General features: G+C 37.3%; 1 protein-coding gene across 4 annotated transcripts in view; it reads right to left on the bottom strand.

The window, feature by feature from the left end:
• The window catches only part of Dennd4c (DENN domain containing 4C), a 95,320-nt gene that overhangs the window by 47,403 nt on the left and 24,643 nt on the right, over nt 1-23,274 (bottom strand). For all 4 annotated transcript variants that reach the window (XM_031377810.1, XM_031377811.1, XM_031377808.1 and 1 more), the window contains exons 4-12: nt 22,615-22,684; nt 20,816-20,985; nt 14,778-15,016; nt 12,053-12,119; nt 10,944-11,002; nt 9,385-9,529; nt 5,662-5,837; nt 2,484-2,584; nt 1,282-1,500 (exon numbers count right to left, since the gene is read on the bottom strand). In XM_031377810.1, coding sequence (XP_031233670.1) covers nt 1,282-1,500; nt 2,484-2,584; nt 5,662-5,837; nt 9,385-9,529; nt 10,944-11,002; nt 12,053-12,119; nt 14,778-15,016; nt 20,816-20,985; nt 22,615-22,684 — 1,246 coding nt within the window. The remainder of the gene's footprint in view (nt 1-1,281; nt 1,501-2,483; nt 2,585-5,661; nt 5,838-9,384; nt 9,530-10,943; nt 11,003-12,052; nt 12,120-14,777; nt 15,017-20,815; nt 20,986-22,614; nt 22,685-23,274) is intronic.

The raw sequence follows: 23,274 nt of genomic DNA, 5'->3' as shown, positions 1-23,274 counted from the left end.
AACTTAAATCTTTAGTAATCAAGTTTCCAGACCTGTACTATTTATTTCAGTAACCATAGGTGGTAATACACCATCTTAAGTGCAACTAATGGAACTACACTGTAAGTTACACAATACATACTGCATTTTATAGACAATATAAAGATAAGGAATATAAGGCTATTGCATTTAATAACTAAAAATTTTTGATTGGGGGCTGGAGAGATGAATCAATGACTACTCTTCTAGAGGTTCTGAATTCAATTCCCAGAAACTACATGGTAGCTCACAACCATCTGTAATAGGATCCAATACCTTCTTCTAGTGTGTCTGAAGACAGTTATAGTGTATACTCATATACATAAATAAATCTTAAAAATTTTTTTGATTGTATGTTGAAATGGTACTGTTTCAAACATGATAGAGGAAATACAGTTACAATTAGTTTTTCTTAGTTGTTGAATTTTTACGTGGCTACTACAAATTTAAAACTCTATGTGTAGCTCACATGGTATTTCTACTAGGCTGAGTGGCTCTTGATGCAATCAAGTTTCCAAGAAATAGGAGATGAAATGTTGAACACAATGACATAGAAGCTCATACACATAAATCTAGGTAATTCTAATAGCAGTAACAGTTACTGAAGAAATAATGACCTGTTTGCATTGTACTTTAAAGGAAATGGAGGAGAAGGGAATGGATGAGGCAAACAAAACCACTGAAGCTAGATGACAGGTGTGTGAGGGACTACATATGTGTTTTGTTTGCATAAAAGTTAAGCCAAGACCACTATCCAATTCCTATCCACTCTTCACTTTGTTATATCTTCAGAAAAACCTCTTACCAAGTTAGCCCTCTCATGGAATCAACACTGGATTTGGTATTTACAGTACTTTGTTGTCTAATGTCTTCATTCCCTAGAACAAATGCTATACTATTTACATAAAACTTCAGACTATGTCATAAAAACTGGTAGCTTCAGTCTGTAAAATAATTATTGAGGCACAAATTACAAAACTGAGGAAAGAAAAACTGCCAAAAATTCTGGCAAGACCTAGATGTGTCTTCTATGAAATAACTGATCACATGAGATTGTACACAACACATTGGACTCTTCAAATTAAACATAGTCAGTTTCACATTTTTCATGAAAAACAGTGGAGTAGGTTACAGAAAATGGAAATTCCTTACATTTGAATATGAAATTCTATGGATGTAGTAAATGCATCTATATAGCAACCCTAAGTAGAAATACCTTTGACTTTAATGAAGGCAACTGTGATCTCATTGACACTCACTCACCCTGTCGATCAAACAATGAATCCGCAGCTGTGGCTTTATTAGAAGGAGCTTCTGTGAGTGGTCTGAGATATGACCTGTATCCTTTTAAAACAAACGCCATAAATCGCAAAAATGTCTCTTGAATTTCCATCTCCAATTGTGTCATCTTTTTTTGCCAAGAGAAATCTGCTTCAATTGGAGTCATCTCAATTGCTGAACTTTCCTGAGGTTTTCGGTGAACTGACAAAGTACGTAAAAGCAAAATAAGGTATTAATATATAATATTTATTATGTCATGATTGAATGATAAAAAAATAGTCAAAATAAAGCCCCACACTCCCCGCCTCCCACCCACTCTCTCTCTCATGCTATATTCTAGCATGTAATCCAGGCTGGCTTTTCTTTCACCATCTTGCTGTCTCAGCCTCCCTAAGTGCTGGGATTACTCAGCTACATAGCAGGCTGGAACCAGCCCTAGGACAAACATGAGCTCCAATCTCAAAAGTCCTAAACAAACAAAACCCTTAAAACCAGCGAAACAAGAACTCGAGTTGTAGCTCAACGGGTCTAGTCCCCAGCACTACACAAACTGGCCTTGAACTTTATACCTGCAACCCTAACATTTGGGAGATAGGGACAAAAAGTCATCTTTAACTCTCAGGACAAAAGGTAGCAAAGAGAACAGGGTACAAAGAATATGTTAAAAAATAAAAAAATAACCACAAATTGTTTAGGTCTGATATAAAATAACTCATTAAACAGAACAAAATATGTTTAATTAACAGTCACCTTTATTTTAATTTTCTTATCTTGTTCTTGAATTTAACACACTTTCAAAGGGGAGAGGCAGAAACAAAAGGATTACAAGTTCCAGGTCAACTTGAGCTATATAGCAGAGACAGTGTCTCAAAACATAAAAAGGGGCTAGAGAGATGGGTCAGTGGTTAAGAATACATACTGTTCTCTTGCATAAGACTAACCACCCACACTGGGCAGCTTACAGCTCCTTGGGTTCTGACGCTTTCTTTTGGGCTCCACAGGTACCTAACACATGCATGCACATGTCACGCTCACGCGCGCGCGCGCGCACACACACACACACACACACACACACACACTATTAGAAATAAAATACTAAAAAGAAAGGATGAGATAGAGAGACAGAGCAAGAGACGATTCCCATTTGCGTTTGTGGCAAGTGTCCCCATGCCCGCAGCACTCACCTGAGCAGAGCTGGAGATACAGTCTCCTCAGGGTGCCAAGCAGATTCTTGCATGGCTTTTTGGGAAGCTGCTTCCAGTTTATGTTCTTCTTTTCATCAGCTCTATTCAATGACAGTTAAGAAAATCTGCTATATAATTCATTTGTACTAAACAAAATTCTCCTGTCAAAGTTAAAAGGGACAAACCTGGCCCACAGAATGGGGGTTGCTTTAGGGTGCTTCTCTTTCCTTGTCAACAGACCTTAGACGATGTGACTGTCCCCAGCTGCCTTCACCATCACAGTAAGTCATACAATACTGACTTGAAGTCTGACTTTAAAAGTTACACTTAAACACTATAACATTTTAAGAGTTAAATTAACTGACTTGAAATGTTAACCTATTGGCAGAACTCTAAAATATGTTAACCTATTGGCAAAACTCTAAAGTACTGTATGCCTAAAACAAGAACTGGATGGAATTTAACAAAGAATCAAAGAAAATCTAGTTCATTGGATTCCTCACGGAGGTGTAAGAAGAAATCAAATACAACATTATTTAACATAATCTATGACCATAAAAGCATTAAAAAAAAAAAAACCCAAAAGACACAGATAACATAAAAAGAAAAGCTAAATAAAGGTTTAAATTTTCAAAATTTTATAATCCAGAAATATAAAACAGAACAGAGACAATGGCTTTGAAAAATGTTCTTCTGGACTGTGAAACAGCTCAGTGGGTAAGAGCACTGACTGCTCTTCCAAAGGTCCTGAGTTCAAATCCCAGCAACCACATTGTGGCTCACAACTACTCATAATGAGATCTGACGCCCTCTTCTGGTGCGTCTGAAGATGGCTACAGTACTTATATATAATAATAAATTCAGGAACTGAGCAAGCGGGTCGACTGGAGCGAGCGGAGCTAACTAGAGCAAGCAGAGGTCCTAAAAGTCAATTCCCAACAACCAGACGAAGGCTCACAACTATCTGTACAGCTACAGTGTGTACTCATATACATAAAATAAATAAATAAATTTTAAAAAAGAAAGAAAGGAAGAAAGAAAACTGTCACACTAAGGAAAATCTTAAAAAAAGAAAAAGAAAAAGAAAAAGAAAAAGAAAACTGTTCTTGTACAAGTCAGCATGTAGCAGGCTTTCTTTTAATGTTATGGCTTAGTCTTCAGTCTTCAGTGATTAGAAACAAGAGAAACACCAAAGCCCCATCTGACCTAAGGATTAATTAACAGGCCCCTATTTTGGTCACAACCAAGTATGGTGTTGAATAAAAACCAAACTAAGACTCAGTAACGTTGGCTTTGCTTAGTAACTGGGAAGAAGAAATTCCTTCCTTCAATTACTACAGTACAACCAAATTTACCAGCATGGTCCAAGGACCTCAAGTAGAAATTAGCTTCAAATACTCCCTGGCTGCTAATGCCAGTCACCAGCACAGAAGCAAAGACAGTATCCTCCCTAGAAAGAGAACTGACTAAAAGGGCTGTTATACTGCCATGTTCCAAGGACTGTTAAAAGACTCATACTAGTTGAGCACAATGGCAACTTCCTATGACTTAGGAAGCAAAGGCAGGAGAATCCCTTCAAGTTTAAGGACAGCCTGGTCTATAACAAGATTCAAGCCAAGATACATAGTAAGATTTTTTTCTTATAAGTAAGTAAAGAAGATGTCAAATCAACTATGAAACGTTCATGCGTTTAAAACTGATGGCATGTGTAACATTTAACTCTGATCATGTAATCTCACTTGATATAATTACATAATATCTATTTTAGTGCTACCTTTTAAATCCCCAAATGAACACTGTCATCCCTATATGAATTATCACCAGTTTGGAATCTAGCTCTAACATTTACTGACTTTTATCTAACATTTATCTGACTTTGAGAAATAATCACTTTGAATGTCTGTTACTCAAATTTCTTCTCTACAAAATGACAATGATAATGTACCAAATGACTAGGAAGTGGCATGCATTCACATGCCAAAGTCTGTCTAACCCAAGGGGACCTATCGACTATAAAACACCTGTTTTTACTGTCATAAAAGAAAGGATGTTGGACTTGGTATATGAAACATACCTGTAACGCCAGCACTTGGGAGAGGCAGGAAGATCAGTTCAAGATCATACCTGGCTACCGCAGCTAGCTCAAACTCAGGGCCAGTTTGGGATATATGAGACTTTCACAAACAAACAAAATTTTCAGAGCTTGCTATGAGGCTCAGTGGTAGAGATCAGGCCTAACTCACAACAGACCCTGGGTTCAATTCCCAGGAGAACAAGGAAAGAAATGTAGGCAATGAGGGAGGAAGGGGCAGGGGGTGGTAAGACACTAACTGAATTCAAGAAGTGACTCATTACTTCTAAATTATCTATAAATCTAGATATACATAATAATGAGCCACTGTAACTATACAGTTTCAAAATAGTATATACATTTCAGTATTATTTTAATTTTAAATTTTTGTGGGGTTGCTTGAGGCAATGTCTCACTCTGTAGCTAAAGCTGACCTGGATCTCACTATGAAGCTCAGGATGATCTCTAATTCATGATGATCTTCTTTAGCCTTCCAAGTACTGGGTTTACAAGCATAAGCTACCCATCTTCTAAGCAATGTTTGCTTCCTTTTATACAACTATTCTGTCAGTTCGCATACAGGTGTCTTCCCAAACAATTGCCCCGCAGTGACCCCAAGGGTCTGGAGAGAGAGGGTCTCATATAGTATAGGCTGGCTCCAAAGTTAATATGTAGAAGGTCCACGAATTTCTGACCCTGCCACTTCTTTGCCCCAAGTGCATATGCCACTAAAGCACCTATTCAGTACTAGAACTGGAATCCAGGGCTTCAAGAATGCTGAGAAAGCCCTCTATCAACTGAGCTACACTCCCAGACCCCACCCCCACCTTTTTTTTGGGATGGTTTTTAAGATAGAGTTTCTCTAAGCAACCCTGGCTGTCCTGGAACCTTGCTCTGTAGACCAGGCTGGCCTTGAACACAGAGATCAGCCTGCTTCTGCTTCCCTATGCCAGGACTAAAGGTGTGCGCCACCACTACCAGCAGCACCTTCAATTTCTTTATCTACGCATTTCCTGCCAATCCAACTTATTTCTAAATGCTTCTAAATAGTTTAATTATACATGGTGCAAACTACACATGGGAGATAATAGAAAATGAATCACTTACACATATAAGGTGTTTGTATCCAAGTCAATGCAAACAACATCTTGTGGTGGGTCATGAAGATCAAAGTACCTTGAGTCCACTCCAACTATAAATGGTAAAGGTGCACTAAGCACTCCAGCCAATGAAAGAGGACAAAGGGGGATATATGGGCACTGCCACTGAAATGGAAAGATCATCTAGGGGAAAAGTTTTTTAAAAATTAACCAAATTTGAATTTGCAATGACAACTATACAATTAACTATTACTGAAAGGGACCTCTGAAAAGCAATGAAATCTATGTTTTCCAACTTTCAGTTTCATTCCCAAGTTAAATGACTACAAACACTATTGGGTTAGAATTTTCAAGAATGCCAATGATCATGGCACACTAACAGCTCTTTGCAGGTTAATTCTTCTACACAAATCTCACACATACCTTACAGAGAATCAAAGCAAAAAGATGAAACTTCCCCCCAAATAATAAAAATAAATAATAAACTTGGGCATTTTATCCACTTATGATCTCTGACCAAAATCTAAGTGCATAGAGAGCCTGCAGGCAGTGGGAGAAACAAACTAGTGTGAGACTGTGGTTAGGTATAGTGTTTGCTTAGCATGTTTTAGGAACGTGAGGTTCTATCTCAAGCACCACACTAAAAAATAAAATATAATAATTAGAACATTTTCTACACTTCAAATAAACATTTAAAATAATTCAACTTCAGTGAAGCTTGACCTCTTCAAAATATAGTTGATACTAAACATTCTCTGAGAACCTCTGGCAAAAAAAAAAAGCCAAGCATGATGGGCTCTTACAATCCCAGCAATGGGGACACAGATGCAGGCAGATCTCTGTGGCTTGCTAGCCATCCAACATAGCCAGTGAGAGAATCTGTATCAAAAAAAAAAGTAAAATGCACCAGAAGTTTGTCTATAGCATACACACACACACACACACAAACATGCACAAACATACACAAAAAAATTTAATGGAAGTTTTAATTTACAAATTGCCATCTTAGTATGTATACTTAGGTTTTTGTTTGGTTTTGTTACTATTTTTAAGAGCACTTTCTAATAGGTTGAAAAAATATACTAAAGGGCTGGAGAGATGGCTCTGTGGTTAAGAGCACTGGCTACTCTTCCAGAGGACTTGGGTTCAAGTCCTAGAATTCATACTGAGTGGCTCACAACCTTCTGTAACTCCAGCTCTAGGAGATCTGATGCCCTCCTCTCACCTCCAAGGGCACTAGCCCATACATACACAGATATTAACACATAAAACAAATACATAAATCTAAGAGAAAAAAAGACTAAAATGTTGTTTTGGTTCATATACAGTTACCTTCCCAACCAATTGTACTATAGTGACTAAAAAGCCTTATTCAAAAAACAGACTTGTATATGAGATGGAGCATTACATAGTATAGATGGCTTTAAACTTACCACATAGACAATGACCTGCCTCTGGACCTGAACGCTCAATATCAATTGACCACAACTGTAATCAGTGATGACCTATTGCTCTAAAGTCTGGTTTAATTTTCACCCTTACTCATCATCAGCAACCCCAAAGAAATACCCATAGCACCACTTCTGATAGGCATTACAGATCACTACTCAAGACTGGCATTTCCATATTCAAGAATTATGTACTAAGAGATATACTAGCATTTATTAAGTCCCAAGCACTCTTAGACCAAGAGATTACAGTATCAATAAAACAGATCCATGCCTCCTAGCTTCAAAGTCTAGAATTTTAGTCTTTTTTTCTGTAAAATGCCAAGTAATTTAGGCCTCAAAGCCTTTGTAACAACTACTTAATTGTGCTACTGTACATGAAAACAGTAACAAGTAATAAGTCAATAAGTAACCTATGTTCCAATAAAACTATTAGTAATACACTCCTGGCAGACGTGAACTGGCAGGCCAAACTTGCCCGGTCTGTTGACACCTAGTTTGAGAGGAAGAAGCATACAATAAACAGAAGATATAAAAAGTATATATTCTTTTAGAAAGTGAATAATACTATGGGGAAAAAAGAGCCATAAACAGAGTTCAGAGCAGGATGCACTACACTAGTATATGCAATATGAGCCTCACTACAAAAAGACAATTACCTGAAACAAGGACAAAAGTATTACACACCAAGGAAGCAGGGTGACTGGGCATGGCAGCTGTCACCCCTAGCCCCACACAGGCAGTTAAGGCGGGAGAACTGTGAAAGTTCACACCACCAACCTGATAAGTAAGTTCCAGGTCAACTTTAGCTAAAGGTGAGCCTGTCTTTAAAAAAATCAAAACAAAACCAGGGATGAGAGAGATGGCTTGGCATTCAAGAGTGAGTACTGCTCTTGAACAAGACCTGAATTTGGTTCCAGGAACCCATATCTAATGGCTCACAACCACCTGTAACTCTACCTCTAGGAGATCCAATGCTCTCTTCTGGCCTCCACAGGCACCAACACTCATGTATCCAGACAGACAGACAGGCAGACATGCACATATTAAATAGCAAAATAAACAAAAGCTAAAGAGATTACTCAGTAGTTAGAGAACACTTGCTGCTGAATCATGAAAACTAAGGTTCAGATTCCAGCACCCACAGAGCAAATCTGGTATATCATGAATGCAGAGTCATGTGCACACACGTGTACATGTGTGTGTGTGTGTGTGTATGTGCACATACATGTGTACAGCTACACATAGCAACAAAAAATTCACTATGATCTGATTTCTAAGTGTAGTAAAAAGGTATTACAGTGTTTTAAATACAATTTGATTCATTTGTGATTTACCCAAGAGTGAATCATTTTTATATTATCCTATTCACAATAAAGCCATATATATAACAAGAGACAACAGTTAAGTTAAAATTAGAAAATAACCATGTAATTAATTTACATAACTTAAAATAAAACCAACTAGAATTTCATTAGTGTTTTGGTTTATTTCTTTTTTATATTTTTTGAGGCAATATTTTGATACACACACACACACACACACACACACACACACACACTTCTGCCTCAGCCTCCCAAGTGCTATGACACTGTGTAGTAAGTTTCCTCAAATTGAAACATTCTCTTCTTGAAAAAGCAGAGATTTAAGAGATTAAACTAATAAGTTTGGGAAACTTGACTCAGATTCCTAAGGCCCCTCTCATAGGTCATAAGAACAGTAAATAATTGCACCAGTTCAGTATCTGGAAAAGACTCTGACCTACTGAGATGCCTGCAAGTCCCGCAGCGACCGACCGCTGGGGTCCCAGCATCCATGAGCCATTTAGGCTACAAGGAGCATTTCCATGGTGCATCTACAGTTGAGTTGTCCCCGCTCCTCTGTGTAACTGCTCATCTATACTCTTGTGAGTAATCTCAATAAAACAACTGATTTCCAATTTGGACTTTGGGAGATTAATTACTTTAGTGTCTCCTGAGTCCTCTATCAGGATGACAAGCCCTTGTTTGTATCACCCCAAGAAACATCAGACTACACAGGTAGAGACAGTGAGGATCCACTTACAAGTCTTACTGTTATGCAATGAGTATTTACTCTCAGGAGAACACTAAAATATGAAAAATTAGAAACTGACTTTTTTTTCCCTCAAACTTTTGTTTTCTTCATACACTCAAATTACATTCATACCAAATTGACTAGGCTGGAACTTGCAAAGTTGCCTTCTTTGAAGAATACAAAATCCTCTACTAGTAATTCTGTTCTAAGAGAAAAACTATACTTACAGCAACAACAGCTTCAGCTACCCCAGTCAGTACAGCTGGCCTGAGAGAGTGCAGCAGAATCTTACTCTCAAGTAAAACCAGCAGCAGCAAGGTTGCACAATTCTCAGGACCCAGGTTCATCAACAAGGAGCTAAAGTTGGCTCCACTAGAGAATAGAGAAAGGAAGGATTGGGAACTAGTTTACTAAAACATGTCAAGCTTTATTTATTAAACAGGTTAGAAATCTGATGTTAATTTCAGCTCATAACTTAGCAGAATGCAACTAATTTAATGAGGTAGTATATGGTGTGACTCAAATGAACATTATTAAGAAAGATTTTCTGAAACTCAAATTTGAGCTGAGTTCAAAGGAACAGAGGTAGGAGTATAATTGGGGCTGAAAGACAGCATTATGTAAAATCTCTAAAGCAGGAAAAAGCTAATGTCATAATCCAAGAAATTCAAATTACAGCAGCATGTGAAAATAACAAGAGATTATGGTAAAGAGAAATGACTCAGTTAAACTCATATTCATAAGAAGATGCACTGGCTGCAGGTAGATAAGGAACTGGAGTTCTAAGAGTAAAAGGATCAATCAAGAGGCTACTAATGAAATAGTCCAGAGAGTAGCTGGATTAGTGATGCAGATGAAAAGCAGCAAAGGGGTATGTAGGAGGTGAGCATCAGCTCACCATGAACAATGACTCACCAACTGAATATGGAAAGGAGAGATGAGAAAGAAGCATTTCCTGTATTAGATCTTATAATTGTGGATTTTGTAGAATGTTTGTGCATGAAATATGTGGACATGCATGTGGTGGTGAGAAGACAGCTCTAGTTGTTGGTCTTTGGCACCTGCCATCTTTAGAGTCTTAGAGTCTTTCCTTGGCCTAGAACTTAACCAACTGGGCTATCTGGCTGGCCAGTGATTTCTAGGGTTCATTTGTCTTTATTTCCTGTCTGCCCATTGTTGGGATTATAGGCATGTACAACCCATACATGCTTTCTATATATATACATGGGTTCTGTGGACCAAAATTCAGATCCTCAAACTTGCAGGACAAATGCTTCACCTACTGGATCATTTCCCCAGTCTTGTCATTGTCTCAAAGTGCCTCTATATTAAATTAGCCACGCCACCCACCCAGGTATCAAGGATGGCAATACTAAGTGATACTTAGTATTAGTATCTTACCTAGTGTCATCCTGCCTCTAAAGCATTCTGACCCTTTTTCTTTTTGAGATTGAACTCAGGGCTTGTGTAAGCTAAGCATGCTGTTATCACAGAGCTACCACATATACCTGTAGTTTTTTATTTTAAGACAGGATCTCATTAAGTTGCCCATGCTGACCTTATTAAACTTGCAATTCTGCCTCAGTTTTCCAAGATTCTAGGATTACAAGCTTGTACCACCATGCTTGGCTCAGTAAAATATTTTAGAGCATTTTGTTCCAAGCAAATAAAAATAGTATTTTAAATATTATAAAATGGGATAAGGGTGTGGCTCCTAAGGCCCAACATATATAGTGTCCTGGGTTCTAGCCACAGACAAACAAACAAACAAGCAAACCATCATTACCTTAATGGTAAAGGTGTGGACACTGGCTGTGATAATATTAATGCATCGTGGACAGACAGCTTAAACAAACAGAAAGACAAATTAGCCAAAGCAATTTTATAGTCTCAATATTTTGATCAAGGACTAAACAAAAAATTGTTTTATATGCAGAAAGGTATGTAATTTTAAGTACACTGAGATGTAAATGATAACTGTAAATACCCAGAGTTGTTTTTGTTTTTGTTTTTAATCAGGTCTTCTTAAATTGATGACTGAGTTTTGACCCAATTACGAGGTTAAATGCAGTTATTTAAAATTCTGGAATAATTTTTATAAGAGCCTCAAATTTATTCACTCAAGAAATATAGTTAACCATTTAGTAATTGTCTAATACAAATTAATACTTGCTGAACTGAAATACATTCAAGACCAACAGTGACTTAGTCCTGCTATAGAGTATAGATAGTATCTTAGAAGAAATATTAAATAGATTGTCTCATTAGACTATAATGCTAGTCAGTGTCAGTTGTAAACTGCTATGATATAGGAAGAGACAGTAAATAAACAGAATACCAAATATTTCACAACTTTCATAACAACCTGATCTCATTCCTATAGCCAAGCAGTAAGTCTTTGGACTCTTGTCTGTACCAATCCTAAATAGTAAATGTCACAAGTTGTGCACCCACCTAGGCCTGAGGAAGAAGCAAGTTCTCTAATACAGTCTGAAAGTACTGCTAAAAGCTGTATTAATTTCCCTCCTTCGAAATAAATTTTAAATACTCAGCATTTAAATACTGAAATAATAAATGTGATCAGTCACTCAGAAACTAATGACATAACCTTAACATAATTTTATGTTATGGGTTTAATTATTAAATTTAGTCATGGACAACAAATTGGTCTTATTTATAATGAATAAAGAAAAGGTGTCCACTGGTTGAAAAAAAAAAAAATTTAGTCATGGAAAGGGCACACATGAACCAATGAAAACAATACCATGAATCATAAGTTATATTTACTCCAGCTCAATTCACCTGGGGTCTAAAAACCGACTAGGAAAGAATGTTCAATAAAGAACAGTCAGAACTTCAAACACAAACTGACGTGAATAGACTCCTTTTCATTACCTGTACGAGGATTCTTGGTCTTTGTGGTGAAGGAAAAGGGATGTTTTGCATAAAATGTGAAATGTGCCTAGAAAAGATTGTAAAATGAATATCACATTACTTTTTCTTAAATGTATCTCAGATCTTAGCAAGCCTTTCATTTCACTAATATATCGTCCCAATGAAAAACCATTTATTTAAAACTGGGCTAAAGAATAAACCTTTACAAAGCATACTGGTAGATTCTGGTAATTTTGGTACTTAAAGGGTTGAGGCAAGGGCTGGTGAGATTGCTCAGCGAGTAAGAGCACTGACTGCTCTTCTGAAGGCTGTGAGTTCAAATCCCAGCAACCACAAGGTGGCTCACAACCACCCGTAATGAAATCTGACACCCTCTTCTGGTGCACCTGAAGACAGCTACAGTGTACTTATATATAATAATTAATAAATCTTAAAAAAGAAAATAAATGAGGCAGGTAGATTACTACAAGTTGAAATCTAGCCTGGGCATCCAAGTGAGTTCTAGGCCAACCTGCACTACAGAGACCTTGTCTAGTAAGACAAACAAAACCCATTATTTTCATCAGGAAAACAATAATATAAAAGTCGCTCTAATAAGATACAGAAGCAGCTAAGACTGACTACACTCTTGCAATGAGCCTGAGTTAAGTTCATATGGCTCACAATAACCTGTAACTCTAGCTCCAGGGGTTCCACGGCCCTCTTCTGGCTTCCATGGGTAATCATATACTTGTGGTAAATATATGTATGAACATGAACACAAATAAAAATAATCTTTTTTTAAAAAGTTATTTTTGCCAGGCAGTGGAGGTATATGCCTTTAATCCCAGGAGCCAGAAGGCAAAGGAAGGCGCAGATCTCTGAGTTCGAAGCCAGCCTGGTCAACACAGTGAATTCCAGGGCAGCCAGGGCTACACAGAGAAACCCTGTCTTGAAAAATAAAAACAAGCAAGAGTTATTTTTATAGTTCTGCTTATCAATGCCAATATAAAGAAGTATAAATAAGAAATTTAATCCTAGATTCACTATTTGAACTTTGAATACCTAAATGTTATTTCTCTACTAACAAACAATTATTTTCAAGTTTCTCCAGAGGTCTATGCTCTTGGGAGAGACAGAATGTAGAATTTACCTTAAGAGAAGAACAATGATCATATCATTGATTTCTGAGTCTACTGTAGAAACCATAGAATCCCAATTGTCTATAAGCTTGCTTACTTATCACCAATGTTAAATTTCACTTCAATGTAATTAATCTGACAACCAAAAATTAAATGTAAAACCATAAGCCACTACCTTGCACTCTGAGAAAGAAGTAGAAATCCTATTTTTATACTAAATTTTAATTTTGTGATGAGTTCTTAATCTTTCTTGGTTTGTTACTAAAGTCTTTATTATATACAATAATAAACAAAACACATAAATCAGAGAGATGGCTCAGTGGGTAAAAGAGTCTGCTATCCACTATGGTGGTGCATGCCTTTAATCCCAGCACTTCGAAGGCAGAGGCAGGCGGATTTCTGAGTTCAAGGCCAGCCTGGTCTACAGAGTGAGTTCCAGGAGAGCCGGGGCTATACAGAGAAACCCTGTCTCGAAAAACCAAACAATAAAAAAAATTTAAAAAAAGGGGTGTCTGTTACCAAGCCTGACAACCTAAGTTTGTCCACATGGTGGAAGGAGAGAGCTGACACTCAGTTATCTTCTGATCTCTATTTGTGTGCCTTGGTGGTATATACACATGTGTACATATATAAATGCATGTATAAAGGGGCTGGTGAGATGGCTCAGCGATTAAGAGCACCGACTGCTCTTCTAGAGGTCCTGGGTTCAATTCCCAGCAACCACATAGTGGCTCACAACCAACTGTAATGGGATCTGATACCCTCTTCTGGTGTGTCTGAAGAGAACAGTAGTGTACTCATATATATAAAATAAATAAATAAATAAATAAATATTTTTTTAAAAAAAAGCCAGGCGGTGGTGGTACACGCCTTAAATCCCAGCACTTGGGAGGCAGAGGCAGGTGGATTTCTGAGTTCGAGGCCAGCCTGGTCTACAGAGTGAGTTCCAGGACAGCCAGGGCTACACAGAGAAACCCTGTCTTGAAAAAACCCAAAAAAAGAAAAAAATGTCTCTGAACTCAGAAACTAAGAGGCCTAGGAGTTTGCAGCCAGTCTGTGCTACAAGGAGAACCCTGTCTGAAAACAAAACAAAACAACCCCCCCAAAACAAAAACAAAAACAAAAACACCCACAGTCCTCATAGCTCCATATCTATTTTCCTTCCTTATAAAACATTTTCATGACAAAAGAGGATTATGAAGCATTCTGCCTCAGGCTAAAATGACACATTTAAAATCAGTTAATTTACCTTTCTAATTTCCCCATTAGTTTAGAGATGAACACTCATTATACCTAGACCTTGTATTGGCCACTTACACAAAGCACATGAGTACATTTGTTGTCTTGGTTTCTAAAGGACAAATAGGAACCCACATCTATGTAAGTTAACTCCTGCCCAGAACTCTAAGACAGTCGTAAGGCTGTGCTTACCAACTCCAACTCCAAGTTCCTAAGTTCAGCGACTCAGGTGGAAAAGGGAATAAGCTAAAATAAGGTGACTTTGACTCTCCTTTCCTTTCAACTTGTTTGCTAAGTTAAATAAACAATGAAATGAGCACTACAAATCTGACTTCACAGATATGACTCCTCCTCATTATACATACTTTTCAATGGGAAGAGGATGTGGTCCAGACACAGAAACTTTGTAGATAAACATAAGAAATTTCTTAAAAGCGTCAAAAAAAGGCCAGTGTGAAAGCAAACAAATGCACTTGTTTGAATTGATGGGTTTGGAGACCACTTTTCTCTCCACGGGGGTCAACAGGCCCAGCTGGGTAAGTTGTTTCTCTGTTAGAAGTTCTCGAGAGTAAGGTTCATAAAACTGGATGGCAGCTCCATATACCTACAGTCAAAGAACTGTTGTAAGATTTGAAATTGTTTTTGAAAATTATCTTTTTCTCTAACATTTTCCACTTTTTATATTTCATACTGGAAATTAAATCCCAAACCCCAAGCATCTTAGGCAACCACTCTATCAGTAGATATTCATACCCAATGCTCTTTTTTAAACAAGTATTTTCTGGGACTACATACCAAACAGATAAAAAAAAAAAAAAATGAAATATCTCAACCAGAAATTTCAACCCAAACTCAACCAGATTTTGATGCAAATCCCTCTAGATCCTCCCACACAGTGTGAATAAATATTTGAAGCATATATTATCTATAATAAGAAAGAAGGAGAGAACAGAAAAGGGGAGAACAGAACAGGAAAGAATAGAACAGAAAAAGAGGAAAAGGCAGCCTCTTATGCAGGTAGGGTGGCTTAGCAGGCACGACATTTAACCTTGTAAGCCTGACACTGCAAGTCCAAACTGCCAACTTTCATAATAGGAGAGAACCGACTCCTAAAAGTTGCCCTCTGGCCTCTACAGGCATATGCAATACATGTATTCCTACACTCACACAAGCATTTTTTAAAAAGGCAACCTTTTAACTTGTTCTCACTTTTAACCACTCCATGTATTTTTACCCAACACCTAGAGTACGCTAAGGACCTCACTCAACTTACTTGCTTGTACACCATTTTTTCAGATCACTGAATATACAGAAACAGTTGGTCACATCTGTCATTTTTTAAATGTACCTACATGTGAAGGTACATGTGCCATGGCACATATATCAACCCTCACTTTCCACCGCAACACAGGGTCTCTGTTGTTTGCCATTACATATGCTCAGCTAAATATAAGTAGCCTAACATGCTTCTGTGATTCTCCTGCTCCTGCTTCACATCTTACCCCTGGAACACTATGGCTACTGATATGTACTACCTTATCTGACTTTAGGTGGGCTCTATGGATTCAAAAGTGGGTCCTCATATCTGCATGACAAGAAATTAAGCACTGAGCCATCTCTTCTGCCAACATTAATTTTCTTTTTCTCTTAAGATATATAACCCTGGCTCGTCTGAAACTCAAAGATTCACCTGTTTCTGCCACCTGAGTACTGAGGTTAAAGGCAGGTGTCGCTCACCTCTGGACATATTAACCACTGTTATAAATACAACTCAGTAGCATTTCTTCACAATAGTATGTAACCATCACTGTTATCCACTTTCTTTTTTTTAAAGAAGATTTATCATTATTATGTAAGTACATTATAGCTGTCTTCAGACACACCAGAAGAGGGCATCAGATCTTATTACGGATGGTTGTGAGCCAACATATGGTTGCTGGGATTTGAACTCAGGACCTTCGGAAGAGCAGTCAGTGCTCTTAACCTCTGAGCCATCTCTCCAGCCTTGTTATCCACTTTCAAAATCTTTTTTGATCACTAAAGAGAAGCTCCGTACCCCTTAAACAATAATTTCTCATTTCTCCACTCCTAATTCAAATTATTAACAGTTTCTATTCTACTTTCTGTCTCAATAAAATTGCCTACTCCAATGGTACCAGCCATAGTTACAAGTAGTGTTTATTCTTTTTGTGTCTTGCTTATTTTTCTTAGCATGTTTTCAAAGTTCATCCATGTTACAGCATGTAGTTGAATTTTATCTTTTTAAAAGTAATTAATATTCTATAGAATATATAAACAAAATTCTACTCTTCTTTCACTCTTCAGTGGACATCTGCACTGTGATAATACTGTAAGAATATTGGCATTCAAGTTCTTTCTGAGTCCCTAGGTTCAATGAATCCCAGGTTCTCTGAGTACAGTCTTCAAAATAGAACAACTTCATCAAGTAATTAATCCCATTTTCCTTTTGAAAGAGCTACCAATCTGTTGTTTATACAAGCAGGGTTCGAGGGTTCTACCTTCTCTATATTCTCAGAATACTGACTTTCTGATTTTTTGCAACCTAATAGATGTGAAATGCTACTTTACCATAACTTTGCATCTCCAAATTATATGAAGCTGAGCATCTCTTACAAGCTTACTGGCCATTTAAGTCTCTTTGGAGAAATGTCTATTTTATTCTGTGTGGTGGTTTGAATAAGAATGGCCCTATAGGCTCACAGATTTGAATGCTTAGTCATCAAGAAGGATTAGGAGGTGTGGCCTTGTTGGAAGAAATGTGACACTGGGAGTGGGCTTTGAAGTTTCAAAAGCCCAAGCTAGGCCCAATGTCACTCACCCTCTTTTCCTGCAGCCCATGAGTTAGGAAGTAGAACTCTAAGCTACTTCTCCAGCACCATGTCTGCCTACATGCTGAATGTTTCTCAGCATGATGATAATGAACAACCTCTGAAAGTATGAGCCAGTCCCAATCAAATGTTTTTCTTAGGAGAGTTACCTTGGTCATGGTATCTTTTCATAGCAATAGAACCATGACTAAGTCTATGATGATTAATCTTGGTTGTCAACTTGACATAACTGAAAAGAGGTCTGGAACCTCAATTAAAGAACTACTTCTACCACAACTGCCTGTGGCCATAACTGTGAGGCATTTTCTTGAATGTAAATTGATGCCTCAGGGCCCACTGTGGGCAGTACCATCTCTACAAAGGTGAGCCTAGGCTGTTTTTAAAAGTAGCTGAAAATGAGCTGGAGAAAGAGACAGTAAACCATTTTCATCCATAGTCTCTCTTGCTTCAATTCTTGCTCTGACTCCCCTCAATGAGAGACTACGACTTGGAAGTGTAGGATGAAGTAAACTCTTTCCTCCCCAAGTTGCTTTAGGCCATGATGTTTATCACAACAGAAATCAAACTCCGACACAGTCCTTTGACCCATTTTTGAGTTAGAATGGTCAAGACTTCGTTGTTAAGTGTGTTTATATACTTTGAATATAAACACTTATTATGAGCTGAGGGTATAAACAACACTTTGCCTGCAAAAAGATCCTTGAGTTAAATCCCCATCAGAAAAAAATAAAAGCCTTTTAAGACACATATTTTGCAAATATTTTCTCTCTTCTTGTCAGTTGTAGTTTCTTACCTGCTCTTAAAATTTGGGGGCTTTTTGGTTTGTTTGTTTTGAGGTAGTCTCATGTAATCCTGGTTGGCTTCAAACCTGAGAGGCTCGACCTCCTTGTCCAAATGCTAAAGCCATGGATGTGCAACACTCATATATTTTTTTGACAGATCTAAGTTTTTCATTTTGGTGAAATCTAATTTAGCATTTCTTTTCTGTTTTGACCTTTTGGTGTCATATTAGCAAATTCAATGGCATGCATGAAGATTTTTCCCAATGGTTTCTTGTAAAATATTTCTTTAAAATTTTAGCATTAGAGATAAGGAATATGAATGTGTGTGTGCACAGTGCATGTTTTCAGTGTGAAGATCAGAGGGCCAATCAGTTCTCTCTTTTTACCTTTATGTGGGCCCCAGTGACCAAAGTCAGATGACCAGGCTTGTGGAGCATGTGCCTTTACCTTTCTGGCCAGTCCTCTAAGAAATTTATACTTTTCAGTCCTAAAGATGAAGCCTGAGTTAGAATCTGAGGATGCAATTTGACTGCTTGTCTGGTGATGGTAATACAACTCAAGCTGCACACAGCAAGCTCTAGATCACTGAAGTACAGCTGCTTTTCACATGGTCTAATCCCTACCTGATTGTCAGTCACATCTTAACTCTTTCTTCTCCCTTTTTTCCCAGTTATCTGAAGTTATAGGTCCCTATATGGCCTGAATTACCTGCTGCCTGGTAAAGCACCTGTGGCAGGTGAATAGCCATGTTCTATTAGTATCCTCCACCCACTACAACAATTCTCATCAAGATTACCAACAATGATCTAGCAAAAAGACTTTCAGTACTTTACCTCCTTTTCTTCTTTAACAAAATTAAAACTGACAGTCCTATCTTCAAAATCTTGACTTCTCCAGTATGAGAGTAAACACTTCTTTATCCTGCTAACTTCTTTCTTTCCCACAGTAGATCCAATTCTGCTCATCATTTAAATATTGCCATTTTTTGGCTAATTCTATTGGAAAATTTTCAAAATGGTTTGAACTACAACCACCTCACTATTAGAACACCAATCTTTATTTTTGTCTGACCTTGTCTCAGAAATCAATTCCTATGTCCAGATGACTTGGTAACATCTCTATCTAGACAGACAACATAAGCCACTATTTTCAAAAGTGAACAGACACTGGGAAGATGGCTCAGTAAGTGAAGCACTTGCCACACAAGCACGAGAAACTGAACTCAGGTCCCCAGTACCCAAGAAAGTGCGAGGCACTAAAAATATAATCTTTGCTAGTCTACTCTTTTAGAATTCACTTATTGAAGCTTCTAATTCTATGTGTTAAATTTTTGTTATCTGCTTTTTTGTTTGTTTGTTTAAGACGGAGTCCCACTGTCCCCTGCTGGGACAGAATTTCTATGTAGACCTGACTAGCCTCAAACTCAGAGATCTGTGCTAGAATTAAAGGTATGTACCACCATGCCCAATCATAGCTACTATATTTTTGAATTTCATGTTCTACCCTTTTCAGTGCTACATTTTAGAAAGTCTACCTTTCTCTTCATTAATTCTCCCTTTGGGTATTGATATGTATGTTCTTGAAACCACTTGCTGAAAGCTAGGCATGGTAGAACATGCCTATAATTCAACACAAGAGGCTGAGGCAAGAAGATTCATGTAGGGATGGAGAGATGGCTCTGCGGTTAAGAACACTGACTGCTCTTCCTAAGGTCCTGAGTTCAAATCCCAGCAACCACAGGGTGGCTCACAACCATCTGTAATAAGATCTGATGCCCTCTTCTGGTGCATCTGAAGACAGCTACAGTGTACTTAGATATGATAATTAATAAATCTTTAGGCCGGAGCAAGGGGGGACCAACCAGAGTGAGCAACCTTTATTCCCGGCAACCTCATGATGGCTCACAATCATCAGTACAGCTATAGTGTACTCATATACATAAGCTACATTGTAAGACACTATCCCAAAACAACAAAATCAAAGTCAATAAATTTTAATTGCATTTATTTTTTTAATTTTAAAGATCATATTCCTAATTTTTAGTCATCTGTTTTCTTCTATTAATTTTGTTTGTTTGTTTGGAGACAGAATCTCTCTATGTACCTCTGGTTATCCTGGAACTCGCTATGTAGATCAGGCTAGCCTCGAACTCACAGATCTCTCTGAACCTGCCTCCCAATCACAGTTTTCATGTCATTTTTAAAAGATTATATAAACTTTTATTATTTTAAAGAAGCTTGCAAATAAATTTTAAAATTAATATACTAAAATCAACCTGACCCAAAGTCTGCTAATTCTATCTATATAGAAGTTCACTGGGGGCTGGCGAGATGGCTCAGTGAGTAAGAGCACTGACTGCTCTTCCGAAGGTCCTGAGTTAGGATCCTAGCAACCATATGGTGGCTCACAACCACCCGTAATGAGATCTGACGCCCTCTTCAGGTGCGTCTGAAGACAGCTACAGTGAATTACGCTGGAGCAATCGAGGCCATCCTGAGTTCAATTCCCAGCAGCCACACACATGATGACTCATGGCCATCTGTACAGCTACAGTGTACTCATACACATAAAGTAAATAAAATAAATCTTAAAAAAAAAAAGTTCACTGGGTTGTACATACTTTGGGACTGGCTATTTTTGACTTTTACACTGGGAATTATAGTAATATCTTTTATCCAAATAATCCTAACATTCAAATAAAATAAATATGAACCACTTTACAACATTAAAATATGAACAAAACAGGTTTAATCAATAAGACAAAAAATATACCTTTTCAGCTGAAGAACCTGTCAAGACAAATGTTGAGAAAACAGGAAGTGGGTATTTGGTTTGAGGGTCCCAGCATTCAATAGTGGCTCCCATTGGAAGGCAGAAGAGAGGCACAGATTCTGAGAGCGGAAAAGACTCATAGTCTTCTTCTGGATACCGAAAAATCAAACCTTTCAAAGACAGGATAACATTTCTTTAAAAATAAAAAATCAATTTTATATAAATTATTCATGATTATATACTTAACACATTTTAATATTAAATTTCTTAGAAATATTTGTATGAAACTTTTAAATTAATTTTTATAACAGAAATTAAAATAAGCCAGTCTATCCTTTATATGTTATTCTTGAACTTATAATGACAACATAAAATGTAAAATATTCCAGGACATCCACGGGCTCCATTAGATGGAGAAACCCTATCTCAAAAAACAAACAAACAAAAAAAAAAAACCAACAAAAAAAAAGAGGATACTAATAAAGACTTCAGCCAATCTGATCAGCAATCAAACATTTTTTTAACCTAAATATGTCAATATCTTGTAAAGAATGATAAAGGCAAATTTACTAATTACTTCAGTTACTCTTTAGGAATAAATCAGAGAAGAGATAAATGTTATTTCTTAAATGTAAGACAGTGCTGAAAGTTGCAGTGTAAAAAGCACTCACATGAGTAAAGTATGTGACTCCCGGGAAGGAGGGCAGGGAGCAGGCAGCACCCAGAGCCCCTTCAGACAAAGGAGCTGCACACTCAATTAATTACCCTCTAATGTAGCCAACACACAGCCTACTAAAAACTTGAAAGTTCAGTCTCCAAAACTTGGTATTCTATGTGTAAAATTCAGATTCTAAATACTTTTGCAACCTTTGTGTAAATATTTTAGGTTTGAGCATTGTCTATTGGTACCATCTCCCTTTCAAAGGAAAGACTTTGAGGTAATTGTGCATTATAGACACAATAATATCATATTCTAAAATGATTCTGAATTTCCTATTAATTGTTGCTTTTGTTTTATATAAGTAAATGGTTTTATTCATTAGTATAAATGATGTTATGAGGACAAAGGTTTTCAGATATGGATTTGCCTAATTTTCCTAAAATAAAATTTCATCTCAAAAATTGCACAAACAAAAGTAATTGACATTGCTTCTTTTCACAAAGAAGCATTCCAGTATCTCTATTTACAACTGGAGCATACCTGTATTTTCAGATTTTATCCCACCATACCAGTGGGATGAAGAAGTCACACTTAAATCTTTACAGCCCTTGACACTTTAGTGTTCAGTTAGAATGTGGCGATAGATTTCCCAAAAACTTCATGGCAGAAAAGTTTCTCAGGCCCTCCTCTCCTCCATATAGCTGATTCTTTGCAACAAGAGAGAAAGGAAGCAAGTCCACCTTTCATGGCAAGTAACATGTGCTTTCAAATCAGACACACAAAGATAAGAGAAGGAAACATAAGAGTAAAGATGCAGCTTGACACCTTTATGACTGCCCAATACCAAGACAAAGAGTAAGCCATTTCCACTGAATTATTAAATCTATTAGTGTGGACCAAAAGCTTGGAGGGTTAGACCTCAAATGCTTGCTTGAACAAAAGTTTAAATTTAACAACATATAGAGGATGGTATTAGTAAATCTAATAGCATATAATAAGAAAACTTCAGCATTTACATGCTAAAATTATAGATAATTAATAAATAAGTCAATTCTACAAAGTATATAACAGAACATATTTTCTCTCTTCTAGCCAGCCTAATGGAACAAGCATTCACCAGTTTGTTCAGCTCACTTACCAGCCTTATATGCTATTGCATTTGAAGCAGGAACAGACTTCTTGTAACACAGAAACACATTGGAACCCCACTGTAAAAGATAAATAAGTTTTCAAAAAACTAACCAAAAGTGAAAGGGCAGAACTGATGATCTTTAATGTCATTTAAAGATTTTGATATTTATCCACACAAATCATTTACAACTCTTAGTGAGCCAGGAGGGGTAATTCCTGCCTGTAATACCAGCATTTACGATGAGAAAGCAGAGGGTAGTGAATTTGAGGCCACCCTGGGTTACAAAATACAAAGATCTTGTCTTTAAAAGCCAACAAAAAGAGCAATGGTGGTGCACACCTTTAACTCCAGCACTCTGGAGGCAGAGGCAAGAGCTGGGGTGGAGACAGAGACTGGGAGTCCAAGGTCTTCTTTACCTACATAGCCATTTCCAGACCAGCCTGGGATGGCATGCATGAGACTGACTCAACAACAATAACAATAATAAATATTCTTAAACTAAAACCTACATTTACAAGGGTAGGAATGTAGCTCAGTGGTAGAGTTCAATTCCAGCACCCAAAAATAAATAAATAAATAAATAAATAAACTATTTACTAAACAGACTATATGGAATAACATAAAAATATGGTTGACAACACTAACTGGAAAGAAACAAGTTGTGTT

Source organism: Mastomys coucha, unplaced genomic scaffold (assembly GCF_008632895.1).
Source record: "Mastomys coucha isolate ucsf_1 unplaced genomic scaffold, UCSF_Mcou_1 pScaffold18, whole genome shotgun sequence".
Classification (NCBI taxonomy): domain Eukaryota; kingdom Metazoa; phylum Chordata; class Mammalia; order Rodentia; family Muridae; genus Mastomys; species Mastomys coucha.
The sequence above is the reverse complement of the archived record's forward strand: the minus strand, read 5'-3'. Positions and strand labels throughout refer to the sequence as shown.